At 37.4% G+C, this 21,517-nt stretch overlaps 1 protein-coding gene across 16 annotated transcripts in view; it reads left to right on the plus strand.

Annotated features, from left to right (window-relative positions):
* The window catches only part of AHI1 (Abelson helper integration site 1), a 231,607-nt gene that overhangs the window by 156,174 nt on the left and 53,916 nt on the right, over positions 1–21,517 (plus strand). For all 16 annotated transcript variants that reach the window (XR_016233697.1, XR_011388506.2, XR_016233694.1 and 13 more), the window contains one exon: positions 3,493–3,548. Coding sequence is in view for 9 of the 16 variants with exons in the window: in XM_008263550.5 (XP_008261772.1) it covers positions 3,493–3,548 (56 nt within the window). In the remaining 7 variants the exon portion in view is untranslated. The remainder of the gene's footprint in view (positions 1–3,492; positions 3,549–21,517) is intronic.

The following is a 21,517-nucleotide window of genomic DNA, read 5'->3' on the forward strand; positions in this document are numbered from 1 at the left end:
TTACGGTGTTAAATAGTGTAGAAGAAAAATTTTTTTATTTTTAATTTATTTGAGAGGTAGAACAAGAGAGAGATACAATGAAAGTGATCTTTCATTCAGTAGTTTACTCCCCAAATAACCACAACAGCTAGGACTAGGCCAAGTCGAAACCAGGAGCCAAGACCTCCATCTGAGTTTCCCACATGGGTGGCAGAGACCCAAGTATTTGAACCATCATCTGCTGCCTCGCAGGATGCCTGTTAGTAGGGAGTTTGAGAGGAAGCAGAGGCAGGTTTCAGTCTCAGGCCCTTTAATGTAGAATGTGAGTGTCCAAGAGATGGCTTAACCTGCTGTGGCACAACACCTGCCCTGAAACTTTTTTCGGTATACAGGGCATTTATCACTTTGTTTCCCTCCCTTTCTCCAATAATATAGTTTGGAATTTATTGAAACCATCAGGAAGTCATTTTTGAGTTAAGGTGAAAAAAAGAGTGTTGAAAAAAATTAATTCATAACTTCTTGGTGAATAAAGTTGTAGCTCTCATATTAAATACATGATAGTTTTTAGAAAATGTCTAAAATATTTTAAACCCATGTTAAATTAATCTTATTAAGTCATGCCATATTCAGAGTTCTCTTTAAGATAGGAGTTTAATTTTTCATTTTAGGAATAATTATAGTAAAAATTGTCCCTCACATTAGTGACTTATAGGTACAAACAGAAACTATAAATCGTGACTGCTGGAAAGCACCATTGTGACATAAACATTTTAGTAATATATTAAAATCAGTATAAATAGAGGTTAAAGTTGCATTACTGTGAAACTGTTGTTCCAACTCAGTTACTCTTTGGAGATTTATGTTAGTGGGTAACTGATAAGAAAGAGCTTTAAAAATGCTGTACATTTTGCTACAAGCCAGAATTATTATTTCTTTGTAATTTATGGTTCAGCTTGACAATTGCTTTTGATTTGGTGGATTGATAACATGGTATAATTGATTTACACAATTTAAAACTATTCATTTCTGTACACTGCTTTTTTTAAAATCATCTGCTAGGTGAAATATACAGCAAAACTACCTGTGTTGAAATTTGAGTTTTTAAAGAAAAAGTATTAATAATAATTGACTATATTTATGATAAAAATGATTATTTTGGTTTATTTAGATAATGCTGCAGTTAGAGAAAATGATAAACATTTAAAGTTTAACACCCTCTGAATGCAGTGGACTTACAGTAAACACGTTGAAAAAAATTTATAATTGGGTAAAAATGTTAAATAGCAATTGGCTACGGTCAATTTGTATAGCAGTCAGACCACAATAGTGAGTAACCACTGGTAAGATACTGCTAATTCCTGAGCCCCATGGTATAACCACTCTCATTTGAAAACCAGCGTTGGGGCCAGCGCTGTGGTGTAGTGGGTAAAGCCACCACCTGAGGCACTGGCATCCCATATGGGTGCCCATTTGAGTCCTGGCTGCTCCACTTCCAATCCAGCTCCCTGCTAGTGCACCTGGGAAAGCAGTGGAAGATGGCCCAAGTACTTGGGTCCCTGTACTCATGGAAAGAAGCCCCTGGTCCCTGTCTTCTGACTTCAGATCCGCCTAGCTCCAACTGTAGCAGCCATCTGGGGAGTGAACTGGCAGATGGAATCTCTCTCTCTCTCTCTCTCTCTCTCTCTCTCTCTCTAACTCTGCCTTTCAAGTAAATAAATAAATCTTAAAAAAAAAAAATCAGGCCAGTATTCCTAATATCAGTGATTGTAACTAAGAGGCTTGTGGGAGTACAAGGGCTGATAGGTAGAGACTTCTGTACTATTAAAATCTTATACAAGAATCTGCATCAATTGAATATTTTCCAACATTTTACTCTTTTTTTAAAAATTGTTTTAACACAAAGCCAGTGTTACTCTATGAATACAAGTCTTTCCATCAAAATAGCCTGAATACTTTGTTTTTCCATGGAAGACAAAACCTTGTTCATTTACTCTTTTATTTCTTTTTAACAACAACATCTCTGTTTTACTAGACTCCTGAGATCAGAACTCATGATTGATTAATCTTTTATCACTGAGTGCCAAGTAGCCATGCAGTAAATAGTAGTTGATTTAATGAAGTCCAGTGATTTATTTTTTACTGGCTAACAGTATTTTTGTTTAAAGACTTATTTATATGAAAGTCAGACTTAGAGATTTAGAGAGAGAGATCGATCTTCTATCTTCTGGTTTACTCCCCAGATGGCTGCAATGGCCAGGGCTAGGCCAGGCCAAAGCCAGGAGCCAGGAACTTCATGTGTCTCCCACATGGGTAGTAGCGGCCCAAGTGCTTGGACCACCAACCTCTGCTGCTTTTCCCAAGCCATTAGCAGTGAGCTGGATTAGAAGAGGAGTGGCCAGGACATGATCTGGTGCCCCTACGGCATGCTGGCATCACAGGAGGCAGCTTTACCTGTTGCACCACAGTGCCATCCCCTGAAGTTTTTTAAATTTTAAATTTTTTAAATCAAGCCAAAACTACTTTTTTTTAAATCATGTTTCATGATATGTTGCTCATTTTGAACATAATCTTAAAAAGTAAAAAGTGATTATTTTGTGTTGATCTCAATCTCTTATCATACTTTAAGAAAAATAGTTAAATGCTTCTAAAAGAAAGGAACTAAGATTTTTTTTCAGCTGGGAATTTTGCTAATTGCTGTTAACAGTCTTTAGTGTTCTCATCTCAGGTCTGCCTGTGACAGCCTTTCATGTTATTTGAACAAACTATTCTAATATCCTATCTCATGTTAGTTTGCTGATGGATGGATATTCCAAAGTCTATGAGCCCCATAACTGTGTTCACTTTTAACCTGAGCCAGACTTTGAAGGAGTAGCTTTACAGATGAGATGCTGTGTATTATATCTTTAAAGACTGTTTATTACAGATAAATGCATAGCAGACATTAGGAACAGAAAGGTAAATCCACAAATGGAGAAAGGATAGCTCTCAAGATCAGCCGTCCGTGTTATGTTCAAGGAGACTCAGAGTAACTTTCCTCCAGACACCCTGCAGTGACACACAATACGCCGGAGTGGGAAGTCAGATACTCAGAAATCCAAGTAGATGTATGTAGTCTTTCTAGAAAAGAAGGCAGCAGTGATGCCTTTCATAGCCTTTTGTGATGTTTCTTAATAAAAATGTAATCATCTCAAGTCAGAAATGAAACTTTTTGTGCAAGAAAAGCAGTGGATATCAGGTAATGATACAATTTGTGAGCTAAAAGTGGGAGAAGGACACATATTACACTATTGCTAGACACCACTTAAATGGGAAAATTGACTTGGTTAACCTTGGGTTGGTGTTTTTGCTAAACTCACTATTTCTGACTGCAGAATTCATGATACAACTTTAAGGGATCCTGCCGAGTGAGGCTTCTTTCTCTTAAACTGTATGAATCATGTCTCACTGACTTAAATGTCTTCCAAATAAAATGAATAGGCATAACCAAATATCCACAATCTTTTCTTTCTACAGGGATTATCAGCGTAGAAAGAAGGCCTTGTAACCATCAGGTGGATACAGCACCAACGGTAAGGCCATTTATTTCTAAGTTGTTCAACTGATAAGAAACTAAAAAAGTATACTGCTTACAGTGACTAAAATGCTGTAGTGGAGAGCTCTCACAGCCTTCCTGTTGCCAGAAGTTACAGCCTTGCAAGAATATTACCTTTATGTTTTCTTATTAACAAAGAAAATTTTCTAATTTAGCCAACACATAGGAAAATAAGATGCTAATTTGTTTTTATAGGATTTATATATATATGAATGTTTTTAACTTAATAATTTATAGTGTTGGTAATGTTATGTATATTGATTTATATAAATTTATATAAATTTTTAGTATATTGATTTATGCTCTTTTGAAAATGAATTTTAGCCTGTACGCTGGCATTATTTAGGGTGAATGTTTTGGAATAGAGAAAGAAGTCCACTGTGCTTCATTTCTCTAGTAGGTTACTTTCCTTTATTATTACAAAAGTGAAATTTTTCCCATTTATCCCAGATAGCCAAAAGCACTTAACAGTTATAGTATCTGTTTATCATATTTTTAAGATATTTTTAAGGAAAAGAAGTAGACTTTCCTTTTGGCCTTCGAATATATTTGTATGATATGTGTGTGTGTGTGTGTGTGTGTGTGTGTATCAGCTGCTAGTTCCCAGCTGAAAGAATCAAAGAAAATATAATCTAGAGTACATCTTAATTTTCCTGAAGCGTAATCTTAGTTCTTATCTTTCATTTCTATACAATGCATCTTCCAAGTGCTTCATATGATTCACCGTTTCATGTTATGAGAAAGATTTGATAACACTTTTTTAAGAAAATAAAGACAAGAGCAGGCCTTAAAGTACAACAGATTGAGCCTCTGCTTGGGTTGTCCACTTCCCATTTCAGAGGGCCAGTTCAGCGAGTCCTGATTATGCTGCTTCCAATCCGGCTTTCTGCTGATGCATCCTGGAAGGGAGCAGATGGTACAAGTGCTTGGGCCCCTGCCCTGTGCAGGAGACCTCCTGGAGTTCTGGGTTCCTGGCTTGAACCTGGCCCAGTTCTGTCTGTCTATAAGCATTTGGAGACTGAACCAGTTGAAGGAAGATATCTCTGTTACTCTTTCTCTGTCACTCTGCCTTTCAAGTAGATGAAAATAAAGGTTACCAAATAAAAAGAAAAGGAAGACAATATTAAACTTTTTAAATGTTATTAATGATGAATAATTGCCTCACTAGAAAATTGGATCCAGTTTCTATTTGTAGTAAGTTTATGTGATTGGTTTAAGATTTTTGGTAACTTAGTATGCATATGGTGCTCCAGAAAAGACTAGTGTATGAAGAGTTAGTCATCAGCATAATTATAAAAAAGTATTTGTCACTAGTGTTTGTCTTAGTCATCCTTTAGTAACTATGCTAAAAAGTAGGCAAAATATTATGTAATTTTTCTTATTTAATATTAAAAAATTAAAGATTAGCAATTAAGGAAAACTATTTTAATGTTTTTGAATAGTAAACTAAGTCATTGGATTATTTTATATAATTTTGAAATATGTTTTATTCCTATAGGCTTTCCTGTGGCACCTGTGTTTACATTTCTGTTTTGTTTGTACTTTCTGGAACTCAGAAAGTACAGCTTGGCAGCTTCCTTGTTCTACCCTCTAGGCTGATTGTAGATTCCTATGCTAATTAAATGATGAAATAAAAGACCCTAATCCACATGAAATCGTGAGAAAAAGTCATGTTAATGCATATAATAGTGTTCTAATCTCAAAATGAATCCATGAATTAGGAATAAATCTAATGCATAATCATTTAGGTATTGCTCATCTTTTAATTATGCTTTTCCACTTGGATTATGAAATGGTAGCTCCTAATGTATTAATAGCATTTCTTCTGTGTACAGTCAGTAAGTTTTAATGAACTTGATGTATATCCACACTCCTCAGATCCCATGAGTTCCCTAGGCTGTGACCTGAGCTGAGCCTCCTATCATGTTTTTCTGAGCTAGGACTGGTTCTTCTCCTGTCTCTGTACTACAAACCAGGGATGTCCACTATCCCTTTCTGCTATATTCCCACTGCTTTGTTCACAGTTAACCCTGGCCATTTCTCCATAACCTCTAAATCGAATTGCAGGTCTTCACTACCCACTCCCCTCAAGTCCCCAGAAGAGGTAAAGTCTGATTTTCACAGAAATATGATTTTGCCTAATTTCCATATTTACATCTATGTGTCCTAGGCTCCTTACAGGGTTTAAGAGAAGAAACTGTTTACAGTAAAGGAAATGGGAAGGAGTCTATCCAGACATTTAATGAGGTGGGACATTTCTAAGCCCAAATTTGTACTCTGCCAGTGCAAAAGGAGAAATTCCCTGATTTAAGTCACTCTTTGAGCCTGAGGGAAAAAATAGAAAAGAAGTGGGCCAGGATCTCTGAATGACTGAGGCTGAGGCCGGAGTGCCCTCCTGATCCCACACCTGCCCCTCCAGGTTCTTTCTTCCCTCACTCTCACTCCCCTCATTCTAGCACCTCCAGGAATGGCTTGGATGTCGGAGAGTGTGAGGTGCTAGTTGCAGCTGTTCACCATTCTGGAGGGAAATGAGGACATGAGAATTTCTCAGTCTCTTCCAGGGAATTCTGTGTTTCCTGACATTCCAAATTGGAATTCTGAATGGACTTTTCAGTAAATATATGGTTATAGGGGACAGTTTGATCCTATAGCACTATAATGTAATGCAGTGTCCCTTAAGTAAATATAGATTAGCCTGGGAACAAAACTACCTCTGTTCCTTTGCTCTGTGCTCCCTTTCACTCTCTTGTTAATTTACTTGTTTCCTTTTTTTATTTTCGTTTATTACATGAACTTTGATTTTGGCAGGGGGTGGGGAGGGGGGTGGGATTATTTTTCTTTCTGACAATAAATAGTGCCATATCTGTTTTGAGATGCCTTTAGTAGAAAGTGAAAAAGAAAACCCACATGCCATGACCCCTCCCCCTCAAAAAGAACTTCTCAACTGGCTATAATCATTTCACCTTTTTTTTAGCATCTTAAGCTCTTATTTTTTTCATATCTAAGAATACATTTTTAAGAATTATAATGTGGAAAGTGAATTATTTAAGTTTATGTATTTATTTAAAAATATCTCTCAGTTGGCCAGCGCCGCGGCTCACTAGGCTAATCCTCCGCCTTGCGGCGCCCGCACACCGTGTTCTAGTCCCGGTCAGGGCACCGGATTCTGTCCCGGTTGCCCTTCTTCCAGGCCAGCTCTCTCTGCTGTGGCCAGGGAGTGCAGTGGAGGATGGCCCAAGTACTTGGGCCCTGCACCCCATGGGAGACCAGGAAAAGCACCTGGCTCCTGGCTCCTGCCATCGGATCAGCGCGGTGCGCCGGCCGCAGCGCACCGGCCGTGGCGGCCATTGGAGGGTGAACTAACGGCAAAGGAAGACCTTTCTCTCTGTCTCTCTCTCTCACTGTCCACTCTGCCTGTCAAAAAAATAAAAATTAAAAAAATCTCTCAGTTGTCTTTGCATAAAACAACTTGACAGGATCATCTTTACTTCTGGTCTTTAGTATTCAGGAGAGACATTGATAGATACTCTTTTGTGTAGGTCATCTATTTCTTGTATTTTTTTTATATTTAATGTCCTAATTCAATTTTGATGCTGTAACTTCCTTTTCATTAACTTGTCTGGAATGATATTCACACAGACACTGTATTGCTATACAAAAAGCAAATAAAACATGAGACAATCATAATAGATTGTACAAAAAGATTTAGATCATGCCACTTTAAGAACTAGTCCCTGCACCTGCTTACAGCCTGTAGTGAGTTAAGGATAATATCAGCTTCAGATTAATCAGAGGTCATTGTCTGAACCCTGAAAGGCAGGTGTAAAAGTTAGTTAATAGTTAAGTCAGCATAGGCTTGAGGCTTGTGTTTACTTTAAATAAAGGGCTCATTTGTAAATCAAAGAGAAATAGCAAGTAGCATAAGGAAATGTTTCCTGAGGAGCATGGCTAAAACCTCTCTACCCTTTAATGTATAATCATGCACAGCAGCTCTCATAGCTTCTTATATTTGTTGGCATAATTGATATGAACCTGAAGACATTAAAAAACACAAATAATTTTAAGTTATTTGAGGGGCATTGTTTTTCAGTCTCTTCCAATGAAAAATGATATGATAAAATTCAAGTAACTTCAAGATGGCACGATGGCCTGTTCTGATTAATCACTTAAATTTTTGTAAAACTCCTGTATTCCAAACCTGTAATACTAACTAGTATCACTTCTTTCTTAATTTATTCAGTGATCCTACAAGCCCTGTTGGAACAAATTTTCTTTCAACAAAATAGATTTTTGTTTTATTCAATTACAGCTTACATTTTCACAGAAACATATCCATCAACCACAGCAGATAAAATCCATCAGGATTATATCAGTTATAGAATATTCACCATTTGTCTGAGTAGTCCTTTAATTATTAGAATTTAAAGTAACCTAGCTTGATTTAAAATTTAATTGTTGATTATTTAGCATAGTTACAAGACCAGTTTTGCAAACTATCCATTCATTCATTCTGCAGTTACACAGAACTGATTGATAAATTTTCACTACATAATATTTTTTTTCAGTAATGAAGTACTCAGGAAATATTTCTGAGATGTTTGTGATGTAACTTAGCATTGAATTTATTTATAGATATACTGATCTATATCATACAAATTTTATTCTGAGTCTGTTTCAATTTATGCTGTCTGTACTTATTCTGCAGTATTTTGAGTTATTAGATCTCATAGCCCATTCTGTAGGTTCACAAAATTGCTACGTATTGCGCTGCACACTTTAGTGAAATACATAGTATTTATGTAAAATATGGTTCTTTCCTATTTTGATGTAATATTTGGGATGGTTTATTTACGAATAAATACACAAGTTCAAGTGAAATATCTTGAATTCAAAGGAAAATTTTTTTTCTCCTATCTGTAGTTTTTTCCAGGAATTCATAGTATGTAAACTGGGGTGAATTTGCCCCTATAAAACTCATAAAATAGAATCTATGTTCAAGCTCTTCCTGTAGGTAATTGCAGGGTGGAGAGGGAACCGATAAACTACAGGCTTTTATAACTGAAGTCATAAAAGAACTTGTCTTTGCTTATCAATAAAGTAGCAACTCAAAGCAGATCTATTAAAATTTCTATTGAAATTCAAATATAAATGCAAAATGTTCTCTCTTAAGACCACTTGTAGTTGCCATAGGATAACATTTTTCTTAAGTACCTACCCATTAGTTTTTTTCTCCAGACATTGTAAATTATGAAGCTCACACTGATTTTTTCCCCGTGAGCACATACACTGACATTCCTGTTTTTCTTTGACTTATTCATCCAATTCTCTTTTGACTTTACTAAATCTGTCTACCTGACAGATTTGAAATTCTGAAAATTTCATTACTGGAGAACTGCATCATAAATAGAAGCCTGAACTGAGTTTATTTTCTAAATTATCAGCAAACATTAGGTATCCAACCTATGTAGGACAGCACTATACCAAGCACTGAGCTGGTATTAAGTGGTGTGAGGAAAACAGATATACAAAAAAGTATAAAACATGGTTTTATATATCGTTATAAAATATGCCTTTGCATAGCTCTTAGTTTCATTAGAAAAGTGACCCGTAAACAGTTAAATCCTAACACGTGAGATGGATGAAAGTTCAGAGCAATGATGGAAGCTATGTCATGTCACCAAGGCACTTTTATCCAAGGTAGGACATGGTGTAGGCTTTGACAGCTCTAGGGATTTCCAGGATCAGAGTGGTTTGGGAAGAGTTAGAGTAGGAAGGTGCAAAACTGAATCTTAAAAGGAAGGACAGGATTTAAAAAGGAATCTGAGGCAGGGGCGGAGGAAGCGTATGTTGAGCATAGTGGTGAATAGTCCATTGGGTCACCCAAATCCCAAATCAAAGTGACTGGGTTCAAGTTCTACCTCCAGTCCTGATTCCAGCTTCTTACTATGTGCCTGGATAGCAGTAATAGTTCAAGTAGTTGGGTTCCTCCCACCCATGTGGGAGACCCAGATTGAATTCTTGGTCCCTGGATTTTGTACACATTTAGAGAATAAATCAGCAGATGGAAGATCTCCCTCTCCCTTTCCCTTCAAATATAAATAAATAAATAAATAAATAAATAAATAAATAAACAAACTTTTAAAGATTTATTTATTTATTTGAAAAGCAGAGTTACGGAGAGGCAGACACACACACAGAGAGAGAGAGAGAGAGAGAGAGAGGTCTTTCATCTGCTAGTTCCCTCCCCAAATGGCCGCAAATGTCCGGAGCTGGGTCAATCCTGGAGCTTCCTCCAGGTCTCCCATGTGATGCAGAGGCCCAAGGACTTGGACCGTCTTCTATTGCTTTCCCAGGCCATAGCAGAGAACTGGGTCGGAGGTGGAGCAGCCAGGACTCAAACTGGCACCCATATGGGATTCCAGCACTGCACCACAGCGCCAGCCCCAATAAATAATTTTTTAAAGGGAATAGGATAGCTGGCACCGCAGCTCACTAGGCTAATCCTCCGCCTTGCGGCGCCCGCACACCGTGTTCTAGTCCCAGTCGGGGCACCGGATTCTGTCCCGGTTGCCCCTCTTCCAGGCCAGCTCTCTGCTGTGGCCAGGGAAGTGCAGTGGAGGATGGCCCAAGTCCTTTGGGCCCTGCACCCCATGGGAGACCAAGAGAAGCACCTGGCTCCTGCCATCGGATCAGCGTGGTGCGCCGGCTGCAGCGTGCCGGCCGCGGCAGCCATTGGAGGGTGAACCAACGGCAAAGGAAGACCTTTCTCTCTGTCTCTCTCTCTCACTGTCCACTCTGCCTGTCAAAAAAATAAATAAATAAATGGAATAGGATGTTGACCAAAGATTATAGAAAAAGAAAAATACACTTAACAGCTAGACAGTTTGAAGCCAAGTAAATCAGATAGTGGAATATTAGAAAAGGTGATTTGGCATGATTTATAAAGATCATGATGTTAGGTTAACAAGAATATTAATATAAGTAATAGAAAGACATTTGGACATAAGAGTTAATGTGATCAAGGGTTAATGTTTTTAAAAGGTGAAGATAAAAGCAGCTCATGAAATTGCAGGTGAGTGAGACTAAAAAGATTAAGTGATCTCTGAAGCTTCTGAAATCCAAATCTGGTGTGATAAGGATCTGAATAAAGAGGGGACTATGGAAAAGGAAGTAGAGGCATGCTTATGAAAGATGTAAAAACTGGACGTGTTCAAAGCAATCATATTTCTATATATTGTCTATATTTAAAAGGCCAGGAGAAGAGTCTTCCTAGGAGACAGAGTAAGAAGAGAGATCCAGGCGATCAGGATGAGGATAGCATCTTGGCAGCTAAGTAGAGTATAGAATTGGAGAAAGTCTTCAAGCACATGTAGCCAGAGAGGTTTAGGAGAATGGGAGCAGGTCCCTAGACAAGAAGCTGGATGGTCTCTCTCGGTGGTGTTGTGACTCATGACAGTTCAGGAAGCCTTTTTTAACAGGAGGAGGGAAAATGGAACAACAACTGATTTATGTATGTGGTGTTGACTGACTTCAAAAAAGAAAGTGTTTTGCCAGAAGGGCTGCCATGAAATAAACCTTTACATACTATGAAGTAAATGGTATTTCACCATGTTCTTTAAAAGCAAAAAATAAAATTTTGGTAGTTGTGCAACAGTATTTATTCAAAATAGACATTTTTCAGGTTAAAAAAAAGGTAAATGGGATTTCGGCATTTGACAAAAGACTAGAGTTAGGACAGTTGTGGCAAAGTTTCTTACCAAGGGGCTTACTTTTCTAATTGGCAAAATGAGGAAGGTTGAAGATGTTGACCTTGAAGTCCACTTTTAGGTCAAAAATTCTATGAGCTTTTCATCTTTTCTTACTGTGCTAAGAGAACATACATATTAAAGCAGAAAATGAAGCAGATCTCTGGTGGTCATCCTTTCAGTGTTCACACATCCTTTCACTCCTTCATTCTGCTTTTGGAATTCAAATAGTATTCACTTCCATATATCGTATATGTAGCAGTTCTCCCACCAAATCTCGTAAAGAGTGCCCACTGCCAACATTGCTCATTTCATGCTGCTCAATGAGTGGACAGAGGTTGGTTGTCTTCAGCAGATCGAAAGCTAACTTGCTTCACTACAGGGCTCCATCCCTCCAACAGTGTTTGATGAAACAGTGCCAGGCAATGGGATGTGATGTCCAGATACCTGTGAAGTTAGCAGGCAGGCCAGGTTTGGAGATCAAAGAAGGAGAGTGCTGGTAGGCTACTGTATATTATTTCCTTCAACCTTTTCACTGTTTCTCCTCACACAAGAGAAGAGATATTTAGTTATATACTAGAACTTGAGAAATGAGCTAATAACAGCTATAAATCAGGAACAGTTCAAAAGAACATGAATTTTTTAAATGGTCCATTTAAGCATAGAAAACCAAAAGAAATTTAAATCTTCAAGTGAAATAGTCAAGGTACAAGTGCTGAATACCATGTCTACACACAGTCATCTCTTCAGCATTACTTATTAGTGTTTGATCCTAAGTGCAAAGTTTTTGGAATTTCATGAATTTGCTTTTTATCTTGCTAACCGGTAAAAACTCATTTGAGTCTAGATTTTTTTTGAACTATGATAAAGACATTCAGTTAAACTATAATATTGTCAGATTTCTATAATGCCTTTTTTAAATGGTCTGTATTGGGAGGTATTGTTTAACTTAATTTCAGTGATATACAATGCTTTAACAAAGTATTTACTGTATGTCTTTTAAAATATGATTTGGTGATTACTTAAAATTTTTATTTCCTGAAAGACAAAATAACATTTCACTGCTCAAGGGACGCATTAGTATAGTTCACTGCAAAAACAAAAACTTAAGTTGATAATACCATAAGTTGAAGGAAATATTATTTGGAAAAGAAAAAATTTAGTGCTCATAATTACAGAATATAATTTTCCATCTTGGGAGAAATGTAATCGAAGGCTATCAAACTGGTGCTATTTTTTTCCCTCCCTAGATGGAAATCGACTATCTGCCAGTCCTAATGTTCCATAGATCCTTACCCCAGATCCTTACCCCCCCCTCCCCGGCCATATCAGCATATACAGGTTCTGAGACCCAACTTCCTGTTCGGCTCTTTTTCCTGCCATGGTCACAGCATCTCCAGGAAGGAGAGCAACCTTTAACAGAGGTAGCAACACAGCAGTCACTAACACAGACACCCCTTGGGATAACCACATGATTGGGGCACAGATTAGCTAGATGCATAAAGATTGAGATAAAACTGTAGAGGAAATAAAGCTACTTCTTCTGTGTTTTTAATGAAACTTCACACAGTTTTCTTGCCACAGTATCTCTGACTGGTAATAACTTACAGCGATGTGGGCAGACTTCTCTGGGGGCACTTTTTTGATTCAGAATTTGTTTTACCAAACCAGGAAATAAACTGTTGTCTTCAGAAATGGAATTAGAGTTAGCAGAACTGCATTTGGTTTAGAAAACACAGTTATGTTTGTTATGTTTTGAGTGCTCTACAGAAATATTTTCCTATCAATACCTAATTACTCTATGATAATTTGAATAACCTCAGGAGGTGAAAAATAATAATTCAACCTAACATCTATCACATCTATCAAGCATTTCTATGTACCAGGCATGACATAAAATATTTTGTGTAGATAGTAGCATTCGAATATCATAATAATTCTGTAAGATAAAGGTCATCACCATTTGGCTGTGGGGATTTGCACCTCTAGCAATATTTAAATTTAATATCTTAATACACTGTGGTAGTTGAGCCAAAAAAATACCAACTCTCTAAAAGCAGAATCTACTTATGGGAAGAAGTCATCAACTGTGATGTCACTTAAGTGGAACAAAGGCAGATTTTGTGAAAATTGGAAGCAGTTCGCGTACTGTTAATGGCAAGTCAACACTTAAGAAACATCTTTCATATATAAAAGCCCTGTTGCTTACTGTATATCATTTCATCTGACTTTTGCAACATCACTGAAATTTTTAATGGAATTAGGTGGGTTGTGTGGTAATGAAAGCTGTAGACAACTTGAGCACATCTGGGTAGACTGAAAACAATGACAGCTACAAAAGATCATGAAGACCTTGAATTGAGGAGAGAACATGGCCAAGTGTAAATACCTTCTCTCAATAAAATCTACCATGGAAGGTTACCTAAGAAAGCCAATTTTTAAAGTATTTCTTGAAAAAAACGTTCTCCACTGATGAAGAATTCTCAGAGATAATGATTTGAGGTTAGTGGGTAGAATCTTAGCTGATTTCCTGGGAAGAGCAGCACTTGAGTTCTGATGGTTGTGGAGTAGGTTAAAGACGTGTTCATAGCAGAGAGTAATCTGAATGTGAGAAGGAGATCTTAGGGTTTGGTGGGAAAAAAGGGGCCCAGAAATTGTGGTTTTTCTAGTGCACTGGCAGAGTCACCTGTGACCTTGAGAAAGGAAATTACAAACACCTGCTTCACTTCAAACTCTGCCACCCACATGCCACAGACAGCTGTGTGAAGACCAGGAGTGAGGAATGAAAGGTAGTTATGAGTATCACCCAAGAAGGAGGGGAAGGGGCTTATTCCCTCTTCCTTGAGTTCTATGTGGAATGCTCACTGTCTACACTTTAAGTATCAGCTAATTCCTACATGTGAATAACTCCTTGGCAGATGATTATAATCTTATTCTTTCCTTTCCCCATTCTACTAGGAAATCATTATAATTAGTGCTTAGGTTGTTACTTTTTGGTAACCTAAAGAACCTAAAAAGGACTACAGCTCAATAAATCCCTTGTCTTCCCCAAGGCCTTCACTGAGCTTTTCAGTGTTCTGTCACTGATACTACGAGCTGCTTACTTCTTACCAGCAAAACCTTTGTAATATATTAAGCTTCTCTAATTCTCTTGTGTTTCATGTGTGTTGTCTTCCTTTTCCATTTTATCTCTGCAGTCTTACTCCTTGAATTCATCCCCCTAGCGAAAATCAAGGTTCTTGTCGTCTACGTGGAGAGCTATGGTCTCCCTATCTGTATTTTTGCTTGTATTCATAACCAGCTCCACCTCCTGAAACAACCATTTCTCTGATGATCTATTTTTAGTACTGGATTTATTGGGATATAATTGACACAGAACAAAATTCACTCTTTTAAAGTCTGCTGTTTTTAGTATACTTACAGTTTTGTAGACCACCATTACCTAATTCTAAAACATATTGATTGCCACCAAAAGAAATCCCATATTCATTAGCAGTTACCTACTTTCACTTCCCTCTGCCTCTAGCTCCCAGAAACTGCAGTCTGCTTTCTGACTATAGATTGGCCTATTCTGAACATAGTGTAAAAATTCGGTCATAAACTATTTGGCCTTTTGCATCTGGCTTCTTTTGCTTAGTGTGTGTTTTCAAGGTTCATCATGTTGTAGCATGTACCAAAATTTTAGGCCCTTTTGTGGTAGAGTAATATTCTATCATATGGGACACACCACTTTTTTTAATCCATTAATCCACTGGTAAGCATTTGAGTTGCTTTGATTTTTAGATATTAGGAATAATGCTGTATGAATATTCATAAAAAGGTTTTTGCTTTTTGTGTGGTCCTAAGTTTTAGTACTCTTGAGGACATATTTAGTAGTAGAATTCCTACATCAGCTTGAAGAACAGCCACAGTGTTTTCCATAGTAACTGAACTGTTTTACAGTCCCACCACATGTGAATGAGGGGTCCAGTTTCTCCACATCTTCATTTGTTATTTTATTATAGCCATCCTGGTAGGTAAGAAATGGTATCTTATGATTTTAATTTGTATTTCTTTAATGACTAATGACGTAAACATCTTTTGAAATGCAGTTTGTATATCTTCTTTGGAGAAATGTTTAATTCAAATTCTTTACCCATTTTCTGATTGAGCAAATAGTGTTTTGTTATGAGTACATAGTTATATAATTTATATATTTTTTTAAAAATTAATATATTGCGACAGGTAAGATTCAGAACTTATCTTACCAGAAGTAACTGGTAAATTTTTATTTAGAAATTTTTTTTCAGAAACAATTAGCAGATCTATATTTGATTTGCAAAATATGGTCATATTTATACCTGTGAGTATTCTTCAGAACACTGAACTTTAGGAGTTGAATATTAATTATACCTGTTACTGAGTACTCTCTTTTCCAAGCATGTACTACATAAACCTATCTATGAATTACATAAGAATAAGCTGTGTAGTTATTTAAACCAAATATAAAATATTATTTATATCTAATTAATTTTATGTTGTTATTGACTTATAATGAATTCTCTTTTTTTAGAGAGATTTATTTATTTACTTGAGAGACAGAGTTACAGACAGAGAGTGGGAGAGACAGAGAGAAAGGTCTTCCATCTACTGATTCACTCCCCAAATGGCCACAATGGCTGGAACTAGGCTGATCCAGAGCCAGGAGCTTCTTCCGGGTCTCCCAACAGATGCAGAGGCCCAAACACTTGCACCATCTTCCACTGCTTTCCCAGGCCACAGCAGAGAGCTGGATCAGAAGAGGAGTGTCCGGGACTTGAACCAGCTTCCATATGGGATGCCGGCACCACAGGCGATAGCTTTACCTGCTGTGCTTACAGTGCTGGCCCCAATCTCTGCTTTCTAAAACTATATTCTTATAAAGAACTCTCTGTGTACTCTGGATGTGCCTCTTGTACAATATATGATTTACACATATTTTCTCCCACTCTGAAGGTTTTGTTTCTTTTTCTTGAACATATCTTTTCTTAAGTTTTATTCATTTAAAAGGCAAAGCGAGAGAGAGAGAGAGAGAAAGGTGGAGAGAGAGATTTTCCATCCACCTGTTGACTCCCTAAATGTCTGCAACAGCCAAGGCTGGGCCAAGCTGAAGCTAGGAGCCAGGAACTCCATATGATGCAGGGACTCAAATACTTGAGCCATCATCTGATGCTCCCCAGATTCATTAGCAGGAAGCTGGATTAGAAGTCAAATTGACATGCTGATATAGGACGAGAGTGTCCCAAGTGGCAGCTTAATCCGTTGTACCTCATTCCCACCCTAAACATATCCTTTAAAGCACAAAATTTTTAAATTTTGATAAATTCCAATTCATCTACCTTTTTCATTCGTCACTTGTGCTTTTGATATATAAGCAACCATTACATGATCCAAAGTCAGAAAGATTAACTCTTGTGGTTCTTAGAATATTATACATTTAGCTATTATCCTTGGGTCCACATCCACTTTGAGTTAATTTTTGTGTATGACATGAGACAGGAATGCAAGTTTATTCTTTTCATAGGACTGTCCTGTCATCCTAGCACCATTTGTTGAAAAAATGTTTTTCCCCCATTTTATGGTCTTGGCACCCTCGTCAGAAATCAGTTCACCATGAATATCTGGACTCTCAATTTTTTTTCACATTGATCCATGTGCCTAGTTTATATCATCATTACAGGTTCTAATTACTATACCTTTAAAATAAGGTTGTGTCCACGGGACCAGTGCTGTTGTGTAGTAGGTAAGCCTCTGCCTATAGTGCCAGCATCTCATATGGGTGCCAGTTCGTGCCCTTGCTGCTCCTCTTCCAATCCAACATCTCTGCTGATGGCCTGGGAAAGCAGCAGAAGATGCCCCAACTGCCTGGACCCCTGCACCTGCATGGGAGACCCAGAGGTTCCTGGCTCCTGGCTTTGGATTGGCTTAGCTCGACCATTGTGGCCATTTGGGGAGTGAATCAGCAGATAGAAGACCTTTCTCTGTCTTTTCCTCTCTGCATCTGAAATACTACCTCTCAAATAAATAAATAAATAAAAAAGAATTGTGCAAAGAATCCAAGTAGTTCTCAAAAAATTTAAAAAGGGTGTGTCCTTCAACTCTGATCTTTTTTGCAGTTGTTTTTTCTAAGTGCCTTGCATTTCTATAGAAATCTCATGATCACCTTCTCAATTCTGAGAATATTTTTCATAGGAATTGCATTGAACACATAGATCAACTTGTAAAAGCAGTAGTAACTCTTTTAATCTATTAACATGGTCTTTTCATATTTATGTCTTTCAAATTTTTTTCAGCAATGTTTTGTGGTTTTCACTGTGTAAGTCTTGAATTTCTTTTGTTAAATTTATTTTTGATGCTAGTGCAAATAAAATTGGTTCTATGATCAGACTGTTCATTTCTCACATATGGAAATTTTTTTAATTTATCATATATCCTGTAACCTTATTGAATTTGTTTATTAGTTCTGGCACGTCTGTCTAGTTTTTTCTGTCAAGTTGAGATTATCTGTATACAAGATTGTTATCTGCTAGTAGAAATAATTTCCTATCTGAATACCATGTGTCATTTTCTTTTGACTGATTTTCCCCTAGAACCTGCAGTACACATTGAAGTGGTGAGAGTGGTTGTAGTCTTTCCCATTAGTTATAATGTTACATTTTCATACATAGCCTTTGATCAAGTTGATGACATTCCCTTGTATTCTCACTTTGTTGAGTGTTTTTATAGGGAAAGGATATTAAATTTTTGTTGAATTTTGCTAGATGCTTTTTCTGTATCAGATGATTTGTGAGCTATGTTTTTAATACTATTAATATAATCTATTAGGATGGATGGTAATAATATTTTAAACCAACGTGTCATTCTTAGCAGGATGAATCCCACTAGGTCATGGTGTATAATCCTTTTCTTTTTTTTTTTTTTTTAAGATTTTATTTATTTTATTTGAGAGGTAGAGTTACAGATAGTAAGAGGGAGAGACAAAGAGAAAGGTCTTCCTTCCTTTTGTTCACTCCCCATTTGGCCGCAGCGGCTGGAGCTGCACCAATCCGAAGCCAGGAGCCAGGTGCCTCCTCCCAGTCTCCTTTTGTGGGTGCAGGGGCCCAAGGACTTTCTGCTTTCCCAGGCCATGGCAGAGAGCAGGATTGGAAGTGGAGCAGTCGGGACTAGAACCAGTGCCCATATGGGATGCCGGCCCCGCAGGCAGAGGATTAACCTATTGCACCATGGCACCGGCCCCATATTCCTTTTCATATATTGTTAATTGTTTTAATATTTTGTTGAGGATTTTGTGTCAGTATTTGTAAGGGATATTGATCCATAGTTTTTTTTTATTGTCTTGCTTGGAGATTATGGTAATACCCTATAGAATGAGTTGGGATATGTTCACTTCTCTTTTATTTTGGGGGAATTTGTGAGAGATTCTTCTTTGAACATTGGGTACAATTCACCAGTGAAACATTCTGAGCCTGAGTGTTGCTTCGTGTGAAAATTTCTTGTTACAGTTTTAATCTCTTTACTCTTAAAGGTTTAGGCACATATTCTTTTTCTTGTTCAGTCAGTTTTATGTTTCTAGGAATTTGTCCTTTTCATCTAAGTCATAAAATTTGTTAGCATTCAGTTGATAATACATTCCCTTAGAATCCATTTTATTCCTCTAAGTTCAGTAATATTTGTCTCTTCATTATTGGTTTTTTAAATTTGCGTCTTTTTGTTTTCTTCCCCCTGCTTACTTTGGGTTTAGTTTAATCTTTCTAGTTTTTAGGATATAATATGATATTGATTGATATCCACATTATCTTTTAATAAAAAGCACTTCATACAGAAATAATTTTTTAAGTAATTGCTTTTCCTGTACCCCATACATTGTGGTATATCATGTTTCTCTTTTCATTTATCATTTTCTGGTTTCCCCAGAGTTCTTCTTTGATTCAGTGGTTATTTGGAGTATGTTTTTAAATTTCCATACATTTGTGAATTCCTCCAATTTCTCTCTTAATTGAGTTCTATTTTTAACCCATTGTTGTTAGTGAGCATACTTTCTATGATTTCAGGTTTCAAAGTCTTTTTTAAAAGATTTATTTTACAGCCTACTGTATTATCTATCCTAGAGAATTTTCCACATGCACCTGAGACAAATGTGTATTCTGCTTCTGTTGGGGGCAGTGTCTTGTGGAAATCTGTTTGGTCTTATTGGTTTGTAGTGATGCTCGAGAATTCTGTTTGTGTTTCATCTTTCCTCATTCTGTCTATTATGCAAAGTGTAATATCATTGTCTCTGTTGATGTCTATTTCTCAATTGTCAGTTTTGCTTTATGTGTTTTTTTAAAGATTTATTTATTTTATTTGAAAGTCAGAGTTACACAGAGAGAGGAGAGACAGAGAGAGAGGGCTTCCATCTGATGGTTCACTCCCCAATTGGCCACAATGGCCGGAGCTGTGCTGATCCAAAGCCAGGAGGCAGGAGCTTCTTCCAGGTCTCCCACACAGGGGCAGGGTCCCAAGGACTTGGGCCATCCTCTACTGCATTCCCGACTTGGGCCATCCTCTACTGCATTCCCAGGCCATAGCAGAGAGCTGGATTGAAAGTGGAACATCTGGGTCTTGAACCGGCGCCCACATGGGATGCTGGCGCTTCAGGCCAGGGCATTAACCCGCTGTGCCACAGCGCAGGCCCCTTGCTTCATGTGTTTTAAGATTGTTTTAAGTACAAACATATTTATACTTACTTACATATTACTGATTAGTTTATCCTTTTATATAATAGGTCCTCTAAGTGACAGTTGTTTTCTTAAAGTCTGTTTTGCCTGATGCAGTCACTCCAGCTCCACTTTGGTTTCTTTGTACATGATGTATCTCTCCATCCTTATCAGATATTTTGTGTCTTTAAATCTGAAGTGTTCTTCTACACAATTTATGGTTCAATCACGTATTTTATCCTTCTGGTAATCTCCACTTTCTGTTTGTAGTGTCTAATCCTTTAGATTTATTGTTGTTAATTATAAGGTAAATTCATCTAAAATTTGGGGGTATTTATAATATGTCTGATGTTGTTTGTTGCTCTTCCATTATTTCCTAGTATTCTTTGGAGTTAAGTTGATGTTTCTGAACCATTTTCATTCTCTTTTCCTTTCAGTATATTTTTCTGAGTTGTTTTCTTAGTAGTTATCCTTAGGATTACAATTAACACCTTAAAACAGTCTAGTTTGGATTAATATCAACTTAAGTATTATTCACAAAAATAAACACAGTTTGTAAAAAGGTCAGTGTATGGTTTATTCAGGGCAGAATAAGAATGACCTAAACCTGGGAGACATAAACCCAACAACTTTCTGTGAGGCTTGGCCAGTGTTCTACAGTGGTCAATTATAGTGAGAATTTACATATTACACAGTGAAAGTACATTGGCTTGGCCCAAAACAGTGGCCATTTTTATTTTTATAATTTTATTTTTATTTATTTGAGAGGCGGAGTTACAGAGAGAGAGAGGGAGAGACAGTGAGAAAGGTCTTCCATCTGTGGGTTCACTTCCCAAATGACCGCAACAGCTGAAGCTGGGCCAATCTGAAGCCAGGATCCTGGAGCTTGTACCAGGTCTACCACACAGGTGCAGGGGCCCAAGGACTTGGACAGTCTTCTGCTGCTTTCCCAGGTGATAGCAGAGAGCTGTATCCAAAGAGGAGCAAGCTGGGACGCGAACCGGCACCTATATGGGATGCCAGCACTGTAGAAGGAGGCATAGCCCCGTAAGTGTGCCACAGCAGCAACCCCAACAGTGGGCTTTAGGTAAGGGAAGGAGGGGCAAATTTCTTATTGGTTAGAGATTAGCATATGACCCTTTGTTCACATCACCCAACTCAAACTGACCTGTTAGGTAAGATTAGTAGCTCAGTCAGGCCACTGCTCAGATAAGCATCATTAGGTATTTCTCTTAAATTCCTTAAAGGCTTTTGGGGGGAAAATTATTCTCAGTAGTGTATAAAAACTTTGCTTTAGCATAATGCTTTTCTCTCCTCTCTCCTTTGTGCTATTATTGTTATACAAAGTACGTATCTATACCTCATAAAACCTTTCAACGTATTTTGATAACTATTTCTTTAAAGAGTTCTTTTTAAGTCAAATGCAGAGAAAAGAGTTAATAAAAATATGTATATAACTATATTTTATGTTTGCCTATGTGTTAACC

This window comes from Oryctolagus cuniculus, chromosome 5, assembly GCF_051225735.1.
Source record: "Oryctolagus cuniculus isolate XC-2025 breed Fujian yellow rabbit chromosome 5, ASM5122573v1, whole genome shotgun sequence".
In the NCBI taxonomy this organism is placed as follows: Eukaryota; Metazoa; Chordata; class Mammalia; order Lagomorpha; family Leporidae; genus Oryctolagus; species Oryctolagus cuniculus.